The following is a 20724-nucleotide window of genomic DNA, read 5'->3' as shown; positions in this document are numbered from 1 at the left end:
CATCAGCATCTGAAAAGACAGGTTAACATTTCAGGTGGAGACAATAAGTCAGAAGTAAAAAAAATGAATGCAAGAGAGTTTCTTTAAAGACCTGACCAAAACACAAACATGAGGGAAAAAGAAACAGCAGGTAAACAATCCTTTTATCTTTCAGGATTTTTAATTTAAAATATGTTTTTTGATATAAAGTCAGATTCAGGATTCTTGGGGTCAATTTTCAAAGATCCCACATCCTTACTTTTTTTTTTTAAACTTGAGAGAAAAAAGGCATCATTGGAACAAAGGGGACTAGGTATTTTAATGAGCTCTCGGAAAGGTAATGGTCCATTCATAAGAATGGTTATCCATATTATCAGCCAATGCCGAGGTCATTAGTACATTCCAACACTTCCTACTGATACTCATACGTAGTACTGTCCCTTTTCACTCAGAACAGCTGAGCTTCGGCTGAAAACGCCATTGCATGTGAAGTGCTTTGGGATGTTCTGAAGTTGTGAAATATGCTACATAAAGGCAAGTTCTCTTTCTTTTCTTTATTTGAACCCCTGTACTGCACTGCACAAGGTGGAACATAAATTACAGAAATACACCAGAAAGACAAAAGTAAGAAAAATATTACCAACCTTCTGTAACTTTAGGAAGTTCTTTGCAGAGAAAGAATAGAGAAAGAGGATTAAAGGAAGGTAAGCAAAGAAACATTACAGCAACAGATAGCAATACAGATTACAAAAGGTACAATATTACAGCGAGTTCTTGAACACAGCCAGGCTTGCCACATCCACCATAACAATGGGTCTTCTAGTAATGGCATTGCAACAGAAGTCATTGTTTTCAATTATTTAAAATTTAGAAACCAAAAATAAGTGTTTACTGAAGATTAGCCATTAAAATATCCATTCACAAAGCTCTACAAATCCAAATTTTATGTACAGCAATGCATCTTACAGTCATTGGCCATACTGAGCATTCTATAAATGACAACAGGTTAAGACAAAACATACAAACAGTGAAATGGCAGAAAATAGTGTAACGTTAAACTGGACTTGATGTAAAGCATACCAAAGACTATATTCCAATATTGTAGTGGACCTACTGCCTAGACCTGTAGAGAAAGCCCAACATTAAATTATGCACATCATTATTCATTACATGAATATTTTGTGATAACTTTCCTCAGCAGCCACTTATATTGCATTTAGATACTATGAGCTGGAAAGATAACAGGAGCTGGAAAGAGATGCATGGAACAGAATAAGCTGTGTAAGAAAGAGACTGGAAGGAAATTTTTAGTGTACACATTGACTGGCAAATCGTCACAATAATTTAACGCAAGTATGAAATTTCTTTTGAAAATTTCTTTACATTAAGTAGATTGAGTGAAGCCAGCAACTGCTGTAAAAACAACATTTATCATCATCACACCAGGTCTTACCTTCCAATAATTGTGAGCTAACATTGACAAACTCAATCTTCTTTCTAAGGTACCGCTGATTAAGTTTCCAAATACAGGAAATAAAAGCATTTTTCTCTGCTGTGCTGCTGGCAACCCACTTGTAAACTTTTTCGAAGTGCAAATCGAACTCTGGATTCTCCTATAAACATGAATAATACAAATCCATTTAGTTACAGTACTGAATTTTAGAAAAAAAAGGTGATGAAGTAGTTGGGTTGTAGTGTGTTACTGATGTAACATTTCAAACACTTCTGTACAGTTTAAGTGTATTCAAATTAATACCAGTGAACTCAAAGCAATACATTCAGAAGCTGCATTTGAATCTTGATATACAGGTGATTGGTTCCTTCCTGTAAATATTGGGAAGGGTGAACCAGGCTGTTATCAACCTCGCCATCCTATTCGACCCCAAGCTGAGCTTCTGACCCTATATTCTTTCCATCACAAAGACTAACTACTTCTACTGACATAACATTTCCTGTCCCTCATCTGATGCTGAAACTCTATCCATGCCTTTATCAGCTCCAGACTTGACTCTTCCAATGTTCTCCTGCCCATCCTCCACCCTCCGTAAACTTCAGCTCAAACAAAACTCTTGATACTTGTATCCTATCCTGCACCAAGTCCCGCTCCTGTCTTCACTGATCTGCATTGAGGTGTTGGGGGACCGGTAGCCAAATGTAAAATTCTCAATTTCAGGTTTAAATCAATTCATGACCTTTCCCCTCCCCGTCTCTGTACTCTCCTCCAGGCCTTTAACCATTCCCTCCACCCACCTTCCCAAACTCACCATTCCCGATTCCAACCTCGTGTGCACTTTTGTCCCACCAGTGGCGATCGTTCCTTCACCCACCTAGGTCCTACGCTCTGGAATTCCCTCACTAAATTCCTCTGCACCTCCACCTCCTCCTTTAAGACCCTCCTAAAAACCCACCTTTTTGAGCAAGCTTTTGGTTACCATTCCTAAAATCATCATCTTTGACTTGGCGCCGATTTGTTTGATTACACCTCTGTAAAGCATCTTGCAATGTTTTTCTACATTAAAGTTCCTATATAAATGAAAGTTGTTATTGATAGCTACAGAGCTGTCAACATCAATAAAATGTTAGAAGTGATACTCTTCCTTGCCAAGTGTACCGCATATTGTGACCTGCTTAAAACACATGGAGCTGTATCAAATTTTAAGAAAAAAATTCACATTATATTTTATAACTAAAATAAGGGATTCTCAATGGCGATGAGAGATACTTGGCAAGACTGTATCCACAAGATCTAAATGCACAGGTTTCTGTCCGATCAGCTTTATGAGCTATGGCAGTGGCTGCACTGCAAGAAGGAGAAAGTCAGCCCAGTGATAATCATCATTGCGTTAGATTAAAGGAATGAAATCTTTTTGTTCCACAAATTGTTATCAACACAAACACTGAAAAAGAGACAAAAACACTTTTGGGCTTCTCCTTCTCTGCAGGAAGCTGCTTATCTGATGTCAGCTCTAAACTGTCAGCAAAACATTCCACAGGAAATCCTGTAGATCAGTATCCTTTCCAGTTCTGGATGCTATTTGTGAGGTTTGAGGTGAGAAATTTCAGTACCAGTTGAGCATTGCTGTACTTGATCAGGAATTATTTTTTCCCAGCAAAGGCATCTCCCAACTGGCATCCAGAATCAGAAAGTTTTTAAGATTTCCTATGGAACTGTTTAGCTTACTCACCCTCCCATTTTTGGGTACTGGTGCATCTTGTTGAGTGTGTGGATTGGCAGAGCTCTGTGGAACAGAGTAAATAAAGATTAATGTCTCCTTCAAAGGAAGGGCTTTTTAAATTTTAATTAAACTTAACTTTTTTTTTTGGGGGGGGGGCGGAGGGGAGATAGCGGAGGGGGTAAGGAAGTACTGCAGGGATAATGACTAGTCCTAGCCCCTTTAGGGCTACCCCAGATCAGGCGTATTCCCCAGACGTACACTTTCAACTAAAGTTTAAGGTAGTCGAATCCTAAAGATGCTTAATTGGGTCTAAAGGTCCAGACTCTCTCCCTAAAGGAAAGGAACAACCTGAAGATGTTACCATCCTCCAGATTGCACTTTTAATAAGTTTAGCTAAACTCTAACGTTCCGGATATTATGAGGGTCCGGAAAACTCCCTCAGAATTCTGCAACTCCTCACCAAAGAACGTACAGAGATTGAGTTCTATGCGAGACAATTCTAAAAATATATTGATTTATTAAAAAACCGACATGCAGTTTACAGTTGGTGATTCAATCGCAACATTAACAGTTCCAAATACAAAAAGCTTACAATTCTATTATCAGAGATCCTTATTCTCAAATCTTAATTTCGCTAGTTTTACAGTTCTCAGTTTATTCCAGGATATCCACCAAAATCAAATACAATACCTTGATCCCCGAGATACAAGGAGCTGAAGACTTACAGAGCTTGCCTCTGAAGCCTGAGAATCGCTTTGCCCCTTTACAGCGAATCTATCATCCCATTTGAAAGTTCAATTTTTATACCCTTTTGCAGTGGTATTTCCTTTGAAGTTTTCTGCTGATGTAAGTTAATTATCTCTAGTCATTTTTCTGCTGACCCCTGCTATTTTTACAGTCAGTTCAGCTGGTAGCATTAAGAATTATGTCTCTACCTTTAGGTGTTCGAAGCTTATCATAAAAAACGGTGTGGAGCAGGTGCATCTATTTGATGTCATTCTTACGAAGGCATACGTTTCTTCTTCTTTCACGTGCCTGTTTACAAAATGTACTTTAGAACACCTTAACAGGGTGTACCATTGTCTTTTTTTCCCCAAGGCTTCAGACTTTCAGGAACCTCCAACCTCCTGTTTCAATAAGGTTATTGATTCAGTGTCAACGACTTATTTTATCTCAATAGCCTGTATGCTGTTTACAGCTTCTCCATTGTTGAGGCTTTTAGATTTTCAAGCCCAGTTTGTCATGTTACAAAAGCCAGAATTCTTTCATAGAATGGTGTATTTTTCTGAATACAGCTTATTCCTTCACTGTACTTCACACTGGAAAATATACCTGTACACTTACTTTCTGCTTCAAATCAATTTTTCTCCATTAGAGTTCTATTCTGTATTCTCCTTGCCACTACAAAATTCTGTTTTAACTAGAAGGGAGAGACACTGGGCTATGGACTTCCGTGCTTACCAATGCTACCGGTTCACAATTAATTGACAGGATGTGCACTTTCAGGCTGCAATTTGGACCCTTGCCAATTTCTTGGCTCCATTACTTTCTCCCTATCAAACCGAGCTCTAACCAATGTGACTGCACACAGTGAAATGAGAGCAAATTACTTTCGAGTTCATTGTGAGTCTGCTAATTTACCTGGTCTCAGAGTTCAGTTTAACTTAAAATTCAAACTTTAATTAATTAAGAGGCACTAGAAAACCCAAAGCTACTTCTCAATATTTGGACAATAATGAGACAGCTGGTGATAGAGCAGGGGAAGAAAAACTATCTCAGGAGTAATAAATTAAAAATCATGTGTTAGAAGAGTTTTGGTTTTCAAATAAAAGTTGTCATTTAGTGATCATCAAAGATGGTAACAAAAAAGTGCCCCAAAAATTCTCCAGTACAAATCATTTTAAAACATTTAATATGACACACCTAGTAAACAAAAAAGTGGCAAACTTGGATATCCATGATGATCTCTAATTGTTCACAGTTAATACCATTATTAGGGCAATCACTTGGACTGAAAGGCCTCTGAGGCCTTTAATTGCTTCATATCATACCTTGTTGGCATCTTTGGCATCAACTACAGCCAAATCTCGCAGTGCCCATGCTGTCTGCCGTTTGTAGAAATCTCCCTTATCTGATTTCTTCACCTTTACAACATTTACTTGGACTGGTCGCTCTGTTGTCACTGCAAATATGAAACATTAAAAAGTTAACAAATCAGTTATGGCATGGAAAAAAAATCTAACACCAAAATATTTTTTCATGTCAATAAAGAGGTTGTGAAGTGGCAATCTAAAAGACTACTACAGAATAATGTTTATTTAATCCTTTGGGAAGGTTGTACGCAAGACATGCCCCACAGTCCGGTGAGCTTTAACCGATCCCACAGTTCCTTTATTCCCTTTGTGGCATCCATTTTCTCATTACACTGCTGTGCAATGCTTTGACACATTTTCTATGCAAAAGGTATAATTAAATGCAAGTTCTTGTTGTTGTGCACAGCAAAAAGACGTTCCATCTCAGCTATTTAAACTTCATGGACCTTCAGAACTTGAACAGGCTACTTCCTGATTGATGCATTTAGACCAAAGTAGGAGCAATCCTTTTGACCAATCCTGTTAAAGAGGCTGAAGCTTCCAATTTATGAACTTCACAATGGACCCCGCTGGCAAAAACAATGGGCCAGTAATTCCGGTCCCAACGCGTGAGTACGGACGGGGTACTCACGCGTGGGCCCGTTGGAAGTGCCGGATTTCAGCATGCACAGCGCATGCGCGGGAAACCGGCATTTCCTCCAAGGGGTTCAGAGGTCCAACGCATGACTCTGCGCGCATGCGTTGAACTTCCTTCTTTTTGACAGGTTTGCCCGTGTGTAAGGGCCTGAACTTTTTAGAAATGTAAAAAGGAGACGTAAGGACTTGATTCTTTAAGGTTAAGTGGTCTATTATTTAAAATTATAACATTTTTTCCACAGCTTTATTGTTTTTAAGGACTTTACAATAAGGTAAGTTTATTTTTAGACCCGATTTCGTAAAAAATTATTTTTTTCAAAAATTTGATTAATTGTTTAAAATAGTTTTTTAAAGTTATTTATAGTTCATTTAATTAGTGGGATGTTTTTTAAAATTTTATTTAAAGTTTAAGTAGTGTTTTGGGCGCCCGTAGTTTTCATGAGTTTGACAGTTCTTACTATCAAACTCATGAATGAAGTTTCCCCTCCCCTGATTGGCTGCCCAGTACTCACCTGATCCCAGCTGGCACATCGAACTAACTACGCCACTGAATCAGGCAAGCACAGTGCGCCGACAGCTGAACCGGGCCAGTGACAGGAATTCCAAGCAGTCCCAGGCTTCAGCTGTCGGCGCGCCGGGTAAGTGCACATCGGGGGCTTGCACGCGCGGCAAGTCCCCAATCCTAATTTCTGGGCCAATAGCCACAACAATGGCAAGTGCAGGAGAAGAGGCAACAGCAGAGTGCAGCAGGAACAGCACAGTGCCAGAAGCAACAGCAGCAATGGCATCAAAAGGCAGAAAAGAAAGCAGCAGGTAGCTGTTGCTGGTGGGTCAGAATTGGAGAAACAGATTTCTTGGAGGGTTGTAGGGCTGGAGGAGGCTACAGAGATAGCAACCGACTCCATCCCTCTCCATGGCAACTGTCTGAGGTGGAACCAGACTGTTTGCAACCTTGCTGTTGTATTTGACCCCGAGATGAGCTTCTGACCAGATATCCACGCCATCATTAAGACCATCTATTTCCACCTCCATAACAGCACCCAACTCGACCTGCTTCAGCTCATCTGCTGCTGAAATCCTCATCCATGCCTTTGTTACCTCTATATTTCACTATTCCAACGTACTCCTGGCTGGCCTCCCATCTTCCACCCTCCATAAACTTAAGCGCATCCAAAATTCTGCTGCCCGTATCCTAACTCGCACCAAGTCCCATTCACCCATCACCCCTGTGCTCGCTGACGTACATTGGCTCCCGGTTAAGCAACGCCTCTATTTTAAAATTCTTATCCTTGTAATCAAATCCCCCCATGGCCTCACCCCTCCCTATCCCTGCAGCCCTACAACTCTCCGAGATATCTGCGTTCCTCCAATTCTGGCCTCTTGTGCATCCTCGATTTTAATCACTCCACCATTGCCGGCCGTGCCTGCAGCTACCGAAGCCCTAAGCTCTGGAATTCCCTCCTTAAACCTCTCTTTCCTCCTTTAAGATGCTCCTTAAAACCTACCTCATTGACCAATCTGTCCTAATAGCTCCTTATGTGGCTTGGTGTCAAATTTTGTTTGATAACGCTCCTGTGAACTGCCTTGGGACGTTTTACTACGTTAAAGGCGCTATATAAATACAAGCTGCTGTTGTTGATAGGATGGGGCATTTCAGGCTAGGAAATGAAGGTAACTAAGGTACAGAGTTTTTTTGTGGGTATAACTAGTGCTAGTTTACTAGAAAAAAACTGTCACGTCAGCTGTTTGAGAAGATTTTAGTAGAAAAGTTTATGGTATAGTGTACTGTAACATATGTGAAGGTAAAGTATACACACCACATTTTGTAGAAATATAGATGGCAATCAAAACTGCAGTAGAATTACAAAGCAGAGATTGAGTTGTATTGCACTACATGACATATAATCTGGCTAAAATACAAATGATGCAACAAGAATCCACTGCTATATAAATCATAACGTGTGTTACACTGTTTAAAATTTTAATAGAGCAAAGTATTTACAGTCAGACCTGATTAGCCTATATGCACTGGGATAAATCACCTTTTACTTAACAAAATCAACATACAACTTACACTTACATACTGCCTTTAACACAGGGAAACATCCCAAGGTGCTTCATGGAGGGGGTGGGAGGGAAGAAAGAGATTGAGCACCAAACAGGAGCTGGAGAAGAGTTAAGGGAGGTCACTAAAGGCATTGACAAAAAGACTTACAAACAGGGAGGTGTGTAGCAGGGTACTGGTAGAACAGAAGGGTAGCACACAGCAGACAAGAGTCAAAAGAGCGAAAGGTACAAGCTAGAATGGTAGAAGAGTGAAGGAGGGATTTGTAAACAAGGGTAAGGATTTTGAAATCAATGTACTGGAGGATGGGGGTGGAGCTAGAGATGAATTTGAGTTTGGAAGAGCAGTGACATAAGTGTGGAAGTTGAACTTGGAGATGATGAATACGGGGTTACAAGTTCCAGCAGTGGGGTGAGGTCAAAACAGAGGTGGGAAACATTGATGAGGCGGAATGAGGCAGTCTTCAATTCATTACATCAATAAAAACAATTAATTGTTGATAATTATTATTAAAATGCACTCTTTTGTTTAACCAGAAATCATAGCTTCTGGAAGTGTGTGATGATAGTGCAAAAAGTGCTGTTAGCATCATTTAAATTCATCAGTTACATTTTATCTGAGTATTTCATTAAGAACAATCAGAATGGAGCTAAAACCTAGTGTCAACACTTCCTGAGAATAACTGGTTTGAATTGATCAAAGTTTCCTGTACTTCACGAACTGCATCCTAACAGTAAAATAGCTATAAAAGGCCATCCTTTATCAGAGTCAGCTTAACATATGAAAAGTGTCAACTGGTTTCTCATATTAAAAAGGCAAAACTTATGGGAATCTGATGTTTGCTGTTTTTAGTCAATTGAAATTCAAAATTAAAGGTGTATGGATTAACTGTAAAAAAAAGCAATGGTTTAGATTGGTAATGAAAAAAATGTTATGCATCCCTAGGCATATGTACTAATGAAACATGAATTAAACTGTCTGACTGTATACAATGTTAAACTGTACCTGTAGCACACAGAAAACAGTTTTTCTTCTTTTTGCCCGCCTTGCAAACATTGACGATGCTGAGCAATCGTTCATCATTTGGAGTGAAAATATCCCTCTGTAAAGCATGCTTGATTGCTGTCATTCTGAACACTGATAAGATGAAAAAAAAAGTTTCATTTTGTTCATCAGTGCAAAGTTTCAGAAAATAAACTTCCATAATCTTAAAAATTGTGGAGCACAAGGGAATGGATGGCACAGTGGATTTGAATAATGAACATTCACACCTTTGAAACTTGGCTTCAAATACAGCCTGGATTGATAGAATGAGCATGTCCCTCAGTCTCAGTAGGGTTGTAAGTTATATGGTTGGCATTGGAAATACAAATGTAAGTTTACAGTTCTGAAGTACAAACTGATTTGTTGAGGCAGAGTAGAGGGAACATTAAACCTATGTACAATGCTGCATTGCCTGGGACAGTATAGTGCTAATTCTAAGTGTAAAAAGTGAATTGCCATTTTCAAACATTCAGATCTCTCATCGCAATAAACATAATATTCAACAAGATGGACAGGAAAAGGGAAGGACCACACACTAAGAAAACACAAAAACATTTTGAGGCTGTGCCATAGGACAGATTCCTCACATGATAAGTTTCCAATTTCAGCCATAGCCATGTGGTGAGACACTGAATTGAAGCAAAGCATTTACCTTGATGGAGAGGTAATCAAAAATGATCTAAGGACAGTAACACCAGTCACACACGTTCCACTAGTCAGCTCAAAAACACAGATACGTAGAAACAAACCCCAAGGGAATAATGTGTAGAGACCAAAATGGGTAAAAGGTGGGAAGGAAAGAGCACAGATTTAACAAGTTATATTTCCATTGTGATGAGTGCAGGAACATTATATTCCGCTAAAAGGAAAGAACAAACTAAACACTAATGAGACTCCATGGATGATTAAAGCCCTAAGGGAACAATTGAGGGTAAGGAAAGAGGCACCGAATATGATCCAAGAACATTAACACCAGTCACACACGTTCCACTAGTCAGCTCAAAAACAGAGATATGTAGAAGGGAGATAAGGGAGAATACATAGCGATTAGGAAAGAAGTCAAATAAACAATTAGGAAGGCAAAGAGGAACTACTGGTTCATCAGTAGCCCAAAGCTAGGCTCACAGTACTCTACAATGCGCCTTAATCCTTAACCATTAGGAAACCTTTAGTACTATCAGTCCAAGCTACAAAAATATACATCTATATAATAAATGTCTTTGTCTATGTTGTGATCATGTCGGCCAGGCTATAAGGTCAACAACAACAAGTTGCATTCATATGGCGCCTTTAACGTAGTAAAATGTTCCAAGGCGCTTCACAGGAGTGTTATCAAACAAAATTTGACACCGAGCCACATAAGGAGATATTAGGACAGGTGACCAAAAGCTTGGTCAAAAAGGTAAGTTTTAATGAGCATCTTAAAAGTAGGAGAGAGAGGTAGAGATGTGGAAAGTTAGGGAATTCCAAAGCTTGGGGTCTAAGCAACTGATGACACAGCCACCAACTGTCAAGACTAAATTCCTCCTGGGCCAAAAAGTCAAGAATCTCGAAACATGACACCCTCATTTTGTGCATATTACTCATAGGAGAGGTGCCACATGTGAAACCATTTTTACAAGTTTCTTTCATTAGTCTTGTTCTCATTAATGGTTTCTAAGTTTCACACATGTGTATGAATGGGTGTTAAAAAGTTTGTCTTCGTCTTAGATAGTCTCAATAGGCTCTCTGCAAATTTAGAATTCTCTTTGGGAGCAAATGAATGAGTTACAAAAAAGAAAGACCTTGCATTCATATAGCACCTTTCACCACCTCAGGATATCCCAAAGTGCTTACAGACAATGAAATACTTTTTGAAGTGTAGTCACTGTTGTAATGAGTATGTGTTTATTCAAAAGAAAGGGCTAAATACATCACCACCTCTCACAATCACATGAATTTTCAGACTTGAAGCTGGATCTCCCATTAAATCCAGCACCAGTAACCTGTACATGATCAAATTAGTCACAAACACAGTAGTTTTGAATTATACAGAGCTGGGCCTGACCAGCATACACAGCTTTAAACTCAAAGTCAGGTTTTCCTTCCAATGGCCGGGTATATATTAAAGAAAGACTTTCTAGACTTTATCAGCTCCTAAAAGTTGGTTAAACATCAAAATAAGGAGAATCACGAACATGCACTAGTTGTGCTGGAGTCAGAATCTGTCCAGTTTTTATATTTTTATCCTCTTATATATAAATTTGTAGCTCGGCTCATTATTGCAATAATTTAGTTTGCTTAGTGTGTGTGTGTCTGTGTCTGAACGGTTTAGGCCATGGGTTCTCATTCTTTTTGCTTCTGAGGCCCCCCTCCCATGCTGGGTGTCCTTGTGCACCAGTCGCTGAAGGTAAGCATGCAGGTGCAGCAGGCGGTTAAGGCGGCAAATGGTATGTTGGCCTTCATAGCGGGAGGATTAGAGTACAAGAGCAAGGATGTCTTGCTGCAGTTGTACAGGGCCTTGGTGAGACCACACCTTGAGTCTTGTGTGCAGTTTTGGTCGCCTTATCTGAGGAAGGATGTTCTTGCCATAGAGGGAGTGCAGCGAAGATTCACCAGACTGATACCTGGGATGGCAGGAATGACGTATGAGGAGAGATTGGGTTGATTAGGCTTATATTCGCTAGAGTTTAGAAGAATGAGAGGGGATCTCATTGAAACTTATAAAATTCTAACAGGACTAGACAGACTAGATGCAGGAAGGATGTTCCCGATGGCAGGGGAGTCCAGAACCAGGGGTTACAGTCTAAGGATAAGGGGTAAGCCATTTAGGACTGAGATGAGGAGGAATTTCTTCACCCTGAGAGTGGTGAACCTATGGAATTCTCTACCACAGAAGGCCGCTGAGGCCAATTCATTAAATATATTCAAGAAGGAGTTAGATATATTTCTTAAGGCTAAAGGGATCAAGGGATATGGGGAGAAGGCAGGGACAGGGTACTGAGTTTCGATGATCAGCCATGATCTCATTAAATGGCAGAACAGGCTCGAAGGGCCGAATGGCCTACTCCTGTTCCTATAAAAATTCCTCGGACACCCTGCAACACAAAACAACAACTTGTATTTATATAGCACCTTTAACGTAGTAAAACATCCCAAGGCACTTCACAGGAGCATTATCAAACAAAATTCGACACCGAGCAACATAAGGAGATATTAGGGCAGAGGTAGGTTTTAAGGAGCGTCTTGTAGAAGGAAAAGAGGTATAGGTGTTTAGGGAGGAAATTCCAGAGCTTAGGGCCTTGGCAGCTGAAGGCACAGCCGCCAATGGTGGAGCGATTAAAATCGGGGATGCACAAGAGGCCAGAATTGGAAGAGTGCAGATATCTCAAAGGTTTGTAGGGTTGGAGGAGATTACAGAGATAGGGAGGGGTGAGGCCATGGTGGGATTTGAAAACTTATACAATTAAACATATAAACTTTAGGGATTAGTGATAGACATTAGGACTATAGTTAGGGCGTTACAGTTAGGGGTTGGGGTTATGAATTACATTAGTGTTTAGGGTTAGGATTTTACAATTACGTTAGAGATCGGGGTTAGTGTTAGGATGTTAGGTTTAGGGTTGGGGATACCAAGGCTAGGAAAGGCACTCTGGAAGTTATAGGGAACTGGACCTGACCAGTCATCATTTCCCTTCATTTACAGTTGCTGCCTGACCTGTCACCTTTTCTCCTTCAGTTACAGATACTCCCCGAGAGTTCGCAGCACTTGCTGTTGCTCCCAGAGTTTGGCACTTACACTGCGCGTTCCAGCCAGGGTGAACCTGAACCGGTCCTCCCAGTGTTTATTAACCCGCTCTGCTCCAGACCACTTACCTGCTGCGTCTCCACCAGCCAGCACCGCCTGCACATGCTCAGCTCACACTGCCCGGGTAATTGACTTGAGCGCCAGACCAATAGGAAGAGGGGCTGGAGGACCGATCGGGTCCTCCAACCAATCGGAATGTGTGAGGGGCGAGATGTGTAGAATTTTTGACTGACCCATTAAAACATAGGAACAGGAGTGGGCATTTAGCCATTCAATGAGCTCATGGCTGATCTGTGTCCCAACTCATGTACCCTTTGCCCCATATCCCTTAATGCCTTTGGTTAACAAAATCGAACAATCTCAGATTTAAAATTAACAAATGATCTAGCATCAACTGCCGTTTGCGGAAGAGAGTTCCAAATTTCTACCACCCTGTGTGTGTAAAAGTGTTTCCTAATTTCACTCCTGAAAAGTCTGGTTCTAATTTTTAGACTATGTCCCCTAGTCCTAGACTCTCCAACCAGTGGGAATAGTTTCTCTATATCTACCGTATCTGTTCCCCTTAATATCGTGAAAATTTCGATCAGGTTACCCCTTAACCTTCTAAATTTCAAGGAATACAACCCTATTTTGTGTAATCTTTCCTCGTAATTTAACCCCTGGAGTCTGGGTATCATTCTGGTAAACCTACACTGCTCTCCCTCCAAGGCCAATATATCCTTCCTAAGGTGTGGTGCCCAGAACTGCTCACAGTACTCCAGGTGTGGTCTAACCAGCTGTGGTATAACTTCTACCCCCTTGTATTCTAGTCCACTAGATATAAAGGCCAGCATTCCATTAGCCTTTCTGATTATTTTCTGTACTTGTCCATGACATTTTAATGATCTATGTACCTGGAACCCCAAGTTAGCTTTATTAGCTTTTCACCATTTAGAATGCACCTGAGAATACCAAGGTCAAGGAAATAGAAACAAGAAACTGTGAAGGCAGCAAGAAGTAAAATAAAAAGGCTAAACTGATCTTTGGCTGCTAATATGGCTGGCGCCCACAATGTCACACCTTGCTGGTAGGAACAATGTAATGCAGCGTGCAGAAGTTATACAGACAATAGGCGATCAGAAAACGCATTACCATGATTGCAAACACATTACCATAATGTTTAGGTGATCATGAACACATTACCAGGATGTTTACTGAGCTGTAACCCAGTCAGTTAAATGTGACTTCTTTATTTCAAACTGCCAGGCCAGGAAATCAAATTAAATGTATACGTGCACAGCTCAGGATTGGTGCAGGAATGTACGAGGTGTTAATGTCTTCTCAAATGCAAGTATAATAATGTAGCACACTGTATGACAAATTGCTTGCTCTGTTGGGTTCGTCAGACTCTTGCAGGAGTCGGTGCCGACATTTCAGAGTAAGACTCCGCGGAAAATAAATCGTTTGAATTCTCCAGTTGCATTCGACTCAGTGATTACTGAACCAGACTGAGGGTAAAAGAATCCGTTCTATCATTTGGTGTCAGAAGTGGGATCTCAACGGACAGTCACCGAGAGTTCGCGAACTAAGAGTTGAATCGTCTCGGACGTGGAGAGAGGAAATGGGCCCCCGATGTAAGTAGTTTCTTGTACTACCTCGGTTTTCCTCTGATTCCGCCAGTCTGACGACGAGTCGGCCAATCGCTAACTCCCGTGTGGTGTCCCGCCGAGATCCAGGTCAGTCTGGCGAATACTGGAAGGGATAGGTGATTAGGTCAGTGATCGGATATCACTGAGGGTCAGTGATCGGATATCACTGAGGGTCAGTATACGTACTGAGGGAATAACTAGGAACTGTGTAAACTTAGAAATAAGCACTTGTGTCAGGTAAAGAGCGTCGACCTCGTATATCACTTGGCACGCCTAGGCTCTGAACAAGTTTAAAACACGACTGTGTAAAGTTCACAAGGGGAGTAAGATGGGCAACTGTTTAGATACCACGACTGAATCGGGTAGCGCCTTACAGACCCTTTGTGAACAACATCCTGACAAAGCAAAGCAACTTAGACAGTTGTCGGGAGGATTGAATAAGAAATTAGGAAGTGATCAATGGCCACTAGGAGGAACTAAGAATCTAGATGCCGCTAAAAAGGCTCAAGAACTAATTTGGAAAAGTAACAGGGGTACCACAGCCAAAGAACTAATTGCCCTATGGAGACAGTACTGTCAGGAACTGAAAGAAACTTCCTTGTTAGCAAGTTGGCAGGATAATGCCTTAAAATTAGGAATAGCACTTACAGGGGGAGGGGTAGTCAAATCAGTAGAGGTATTGAAAAAGAAATGCGCTCATGAGAAACGCTCAAAACAGGAGTCTGAAAAGACCACGAGCGAGCCTGGAAAGGCTGATAAGAGTGGATTACGTAATCCAATGGTTGGCCTTGCCTTGACAGAGGGAGATGGTGATGATGATTTGGACGAATGGAATCACAGGGCTCAGGTTGTTCCCCACGCTCGCCCCCCGTACGTTAACATTTATCCCCCGGTGGCACCCGCACCAGCTGCACAAACCCCCACACCGACACCTCAAGTATCTGCCAGTGCCGTTTCCCCGCCGCCGTCAGTCACGGTTCAAGTAAATAATCCCCCGCTGGTCCAGATGGGAGACCAACAACCGGGTCCCCAGTATACCGACCCTGTTGCCTTTTACACCCGACTCAGGACTAAGAATAATCGGCCCCCGACGACACCCTCCCCACCCCAACCCAGTCCATCAAGGTCACGAAAACGGAGAAATCAAAGGCAGATGATTCAAAGTCAGAGACTAGAGAGTCAGAGCCAGAGTACCCTCAAGGCTTTAAGGTCCTTTTTAGAGTGCCGGGACCATAGTGACATTGACAGTGGAGATTCAGGAGACGACTTGTCATCCCTGGAATCAGAATCTGATACCGAGAGACCCGCCAGACATAAACCGACACCCCGGCAGTTGCCGGTGAGACAAATGCCTAACACTGCCCTTAACGCAAATATTCCAGTGGCCGCCGATAACCCCCGGACCATAGGTATCTTCTACCCCTGGAAACCTAACGAGATAATGGCTATCTTAGCCGGGATGCCAGATAGGAAGAAATCCCCCACCTTGTTTGTAGAATTCCTCCGGACTACTATACTTGTCTATAACGCTGAATCAAGAGACTTATGGGCGTTAGTACAGCAGATCTTGAATCCCGCCGAACATGCAAGGTTTTTGGTTAACCTAGGCTTTGAGGACCATGCCACATTAGAGGCTCAAAACGCACAGAGTGCTGCTCGTGAACGCGCCATACTCACTGCCTTAACCACCACCCTGCAGAAACCCATTGATATATCCAAGGTGTTGGATACTAAACCACAAAAGGGCGAGGGAGCAGAGGAATTCCTAGAGAGATTCTCTGAGGTATATCGGAGTCAGTCAGGAGCTGCTAATTACCGGAACGGAGCAAACTCGCCGCAATACTGTGCTATCCTGATAAATTGTCTACCAACCTCGGTGTCTGAAGCAATTAAGACTAACAATATGGACTGGTCAGAGAATAGTCCCAGCCAGATGGCCAGGGCAGTGAAATATTATTGGAACGAGAGTAAGAGTCAGGAGAGTCAGCCCCAGGTCAAGGTCAAGACTGAGTACGTGATAAAAAAGGAAGAGCCAAAGCCCACCCAAGATATGATAGGATATCAGACGGAGCCCCAGTACTGCGTCCCAGGGTGGGTTGATAGACAAGGGTACAGAGATACCAGCCATCCCAACGGACCAACCGTCCCTAATTATGGCCCACCCTACGCTCCCCCAAGACAAAATTTCGGCGATAGAGGAAGAGGAGGGAGGCAAGCAGGGTCAGATACCTGTTTTAATTGTGGCCAGCAAGGCCATTGGAGCAGGGAATGTCCCTCCCGAAGACAAGGAAGAGGGGGCCACATGCAAGGACAACGGGGAGGTTGGCAGGGAAATCGGGGACGAGGAAGATATACAGACTTCTCCCAGAATAATCCGTTTCCCCAGTACTGACTAGCCAACCTCGTGGCGAACGGGTTCCAGTCGGACAAGGAGCCCGTTCTATCCCTGCTGATTGAAGGGAGCCGACATACGTTTCTGGTAGACACCGGAGCTGCTATGTCATCTGTCCGATCAGAGCTCAATCTCCCTAAATCTGGGGAGACACAAAGCCTGTCCGGATTCCAAGGACAAGTGTGCCAGTACCCGATATCAGAACCAGTTGAAGTAGCATTTCAAAATGAGTCTGTGAAACACCAATTCGTGATCACAAATGGGCTGGATTGCAATCTCATGGATACTTTGGAGTCTGCCGCCTTTGAACTTCCGTATTCCGCCCAACAAGCAGAACTGTTCGCATTAATACGAGCTTGTATCTTAAGGAAGGACTTAAAGGTTAACGTTTATACAGACTCGAGATATGCCTTCGGAGTGGTTCATGATTTCGGACAATTATGGATAAACAGAGGGTTCCTAACCTCTGCAGGAACACAGATATCCCATCAGAAATTAGTATCTGATTTGCTACAAGCCCTCATGCTACCAAAACAGATCTCTGTGATAAAGTGCTCCGCACACACAGCAGGACAAACCCCAGTAGATATAGGGAATAGATGCGCTGACCAGGGAGCAAGGGAAGCGTCCCAGGAACGAGTGGTTGTGCCTAGAATGATGAGCCAGACTAAAAGCTCAAATAAAAGCAAGTCTCCCTCGGAAAAGCCAATGCCAACCATCCAAGACGTCATTAAGTTACAGGAGGACACTCCTGACCGTGATAAGGGACTGTGGAAACAGCTCGGTTGTACATATGATTGTGTGTCTAAATTATGGGTCACCCCTGCCGAGCAAACTTGTATGTCAGATGAGCTAGCATTATGGGTTATTGAATGTATACACTTTGCAACTCATTGTGGTGCCAGAGCAACTAGTGACACGTTATTAGCTACATGGTGGCATCCTAGATTACAAGCTCTGGCTCAAGGTATTAGCAGTCGCTGCCTCATTTGTCAGCAGCATAACCCGGGAAAAGGCATACCTTGTGAAACGGGTAAGACGCCGTTACCCACGGGTCCCTTTGAGACCCTACAGATGGACTACATTGAATTAGAAAGGTGTCAGTGTTATAAATGTGTACTGGTTATTGTTGATGTATTTAGTAAGTGGATTGAGGCCTACCCGACTACGGATAACAAAGCCTCCACTGTTGTAAAAGTTTTAATGAGAGAAATTTTTCCAAGGTATGGAATTCCAAACCGATTAAGTTCAGACAACGGCCCTCACTTCGTGGGTCTGGTAAACAAGGAGTTCTGCACTCAAATGGGCATCCAACAGCAGCTACATTGTGCCTACAGGCCACAGGCCGCCGGACTGGTCGAGCAGGCTAATCAGACCTTGAAAAATAAACTTGCCAAATTACAGGCCGAGACGGGAACTACATGGCTCAAACTACTCCCCGTGGCCTTGTTCCAAATACGCACTACCCCGGCTGGTGCAGCAAGATTAAGCCCTGCTGAAATCATATATGGCAGACCTCTCAAAACCCCGTGGAACCAGGAAGTCCCAAAGACTGTCCACTTTCACCACATGACGGCAGAAATGACTAACTATATTTTGTCGTTAACCAGGGCATTGAAAAGTTTGCACTCCCGGGTACGCGCTGCTTACATCGACCTCCCTCCTATAGTCAGTCCGTCCCAGGTCAAGCCCGGAGCGTATGTATTAATCAAGAATTGGACGCGAAAAGGATTGGAACCTCGTTGGGAAGGACCCTATCAAGTCCTACTCACCACCCCAACTGCTGCCAAAGTAGAGGGAAAGAGTGCTTGGGTTCACCTCCACCACTGTAAAATTGTCAGTAATGCTATGCCTGAAACTTAAAGAATGCTAACCTCTCTTGCTTCCAAGAAATCTCTCCCTAAACAGACGTGCCGCGCCGACCAGCCATGCAGACGTCGCTGTGGATCCTCTCTATCAGTGTCCCGATCACCCTTGGAATAACTCAACAGCCCAGAAGGAGAACATGCCGGCGGAACCAACCCAAGCGGGTACACCACCTATGCCACGGAGACGTGCTTCGGTGCAATGATGATAACCCAGGCGGGTTCGGGAAATGGAATGTGATCAACTGGGACACCTACATTGGGCTTATTAGACAGCCCCACCGCTCGCTAATGCTGAGATACATACACAGAGGAACATTGCCATGCCATTGGACCAAGTGTAAATTTGATTACGTCTGTCGACGCCAGGTGACCAAGTCTGTTACTGCAGGACCATGCAACAGAACTACCGATACCAAAGGACAAAGCTGTTATCCGAAGTCCAACCAGGAAAGGAAAAGAAATGGACTGCCCCCTATGAGCAGCTTCGACTATTCGAGGGTAGAAGGTATCCTCACAAAGAGACATGAACGAGATCTCCAACACACTTTCCCTGAAGAAACCCCGACGGGCAACCTATTCCTCCAGACTCACGCAGCCCTATACTCACCAGAGTCAATTGTTTGTTATCCGCCCCTGATATCTGTTGAGGGGGTGTTTGCCCCAACCCCGGTTATTGTTCCCCCGGACTTTCTTTTAGATGCTCACCTTCTCCCTCCCACAACCAATATAACAATACCCTATACCTTAACCCCGCCCGCCAATTGCCTGAAACTAAGCAGGAACCCTGGTGGCTATGAGAATTGTTGGAATGGGACGGGCTATGGTTGTAGGTCAGTATGGGTTAAGCAGAACTACACCTGCTTGGTGACACGCTGCCTCCACCATCAGTGTATGATAGGACCAGACACCGGTAGCTGCACGTGAGCAATCCGCATGTGTGTCAATAACCAAAGGAGTACAAGTTTTATGTGGAGAAGGGGATGGGACAACTCTGAAGGTAGGGGGGGAAACCTTATACTAGTGAAAATAGCTAATACCCAGCCTACTGATACTCGTGAGATCCAAGGTTTTGACTATTTCCTTCCCCCGAGCCATTTAAGCACAAGGCAGAAACACATATCCGTGATATATACCAAACCAGGCTACTTTTTCTTGAGCCAAGGAAGAGCTACTAATTACATGGTAATAGATACCGCTCCCCGGACGGTAGCCATCGCTACCTTAACCCCTACCACAGTACCCTGCCCCTCCCAATGGACATCCCACCGAAAAATAGTAGTCAGGGCAGCCTCGAAAGAGTTTTGCTCCAAGTGGAAAGATCCTGAATCCCTAGGAGGACACGGAACCTCTATAGGATATGGATTTGCTGGCCTGTTCTCTATAGGCTATATTGGAGCCTATCTGGCCGCCAATAACCGGAACTACCTTATCTGTGGCCTCACCATCCTGGGTAATGCTACCATGGGGGCCCTCGACGCAGTTACTAAAGAATTGTCGGAACTCAGGTTATTCACTATGCAAAACAGATATGCCCTAGACTACCTGCTGGCCCGAGAAGGTGGTGTCTGTGCAATAGTAAAAGGTAAATGCCTTATGGGAGTCAGAGAACATCACCCGCTTTATCACTAAGATAAGGGAACAAATGGATAATATGAAGGAAGCAAGTAACTGGGGATTTGGAGGATGGTATGACTGGTTGATAAATATGGCTATGTACCTAGTAGTTGCAATCGCCTGTATTTTTATTGGACTAGCAATCATGAAATGTGTGCTAGGAAGAATGCAGCTAGCTTTGGAGAAAATAGGTAGCCCAAAGATGTTAATGGTAAGACCGACCAATGAATGTGAAATGAAGGAAGTAAAGTACGATGATAATAAAGAATTTGATCGACTGAATAAAATAGACGTAACCGAATAACGGTTGGTTATCATAGAATGATAAAAGGAGGGAATGAGAATACCAAGGTCAAGGAAATAGAAACAAGAAACTGTGAAGGCAGCAAGAAGTAAAATAAAAAGGCTAAACTGATCTTTGGCTGCTAATATGGCTGGCGCC

The 20724-nt window shown here is 42.8% G+C and overlaps 1 protein-coding gene across 11 annotated transcripts in view; it reads right to left on the bottom strand.

Annotated features, from left to right (window-relative positions):
• The window catches only part of exoc1 (exocyst complex component 1), a 154620-nt gene that overhangs the window by 124850 nt on the left and 9046 nt on the right, over positions 1-20724 (bottom strand). For 4 of the 11 annotated variants that reach the window (XM_085970251.1, XM_085970241.1, XM_085970270.1 and 1 more), the window contains exons 2-6: positions 8955-9086; positions 5207-5337; positions 3165-3218; positions 1433-1592; positions 624-644 (exon numbers count right to left, since the gene is read on the bottom strand). In XM_085970251.1, coding sequence (XP_085826377.1) covers positions 624-644; positions 1433-1592; positions 3165-3218; positions 5207-5337; positions 8955-9078 — 490 coding nt within the window. In that variant the 5' untranslated portion in view covers positions 9079-9086. The remainder of the gene's footprint in view (positions 1-623; positions 645-1432; positions 1593-3164; positions 3219-5206; positions 5338-8954; positions 9087-20724) is intronic. The other 7 variants (XM_085970277.1, XM_085970306.1, XM_085970323.1 and 4 more) reach the window with 3 other exon arrangements.

Source organism: Somniosus microcephalus, chromosome 2 (assembly GCF_052327205.1).
Source record: "Somniosus microcephalus isolate GS21.2 chromosome 2, FLI_Smic_1.0, whole genome shotgun sequence".
Taxonomy (NCBI): Eukaryota; Metazoa; Chordata; class Chondrichthyes; order Squaliformes; family Somniosidae; genus Somniosus; species Somniosus microcephalus.
Note: the sequence above shows the minus strand (reverse complement) of the source record. Positions and strands in the feature narration are given on the sequence as shown.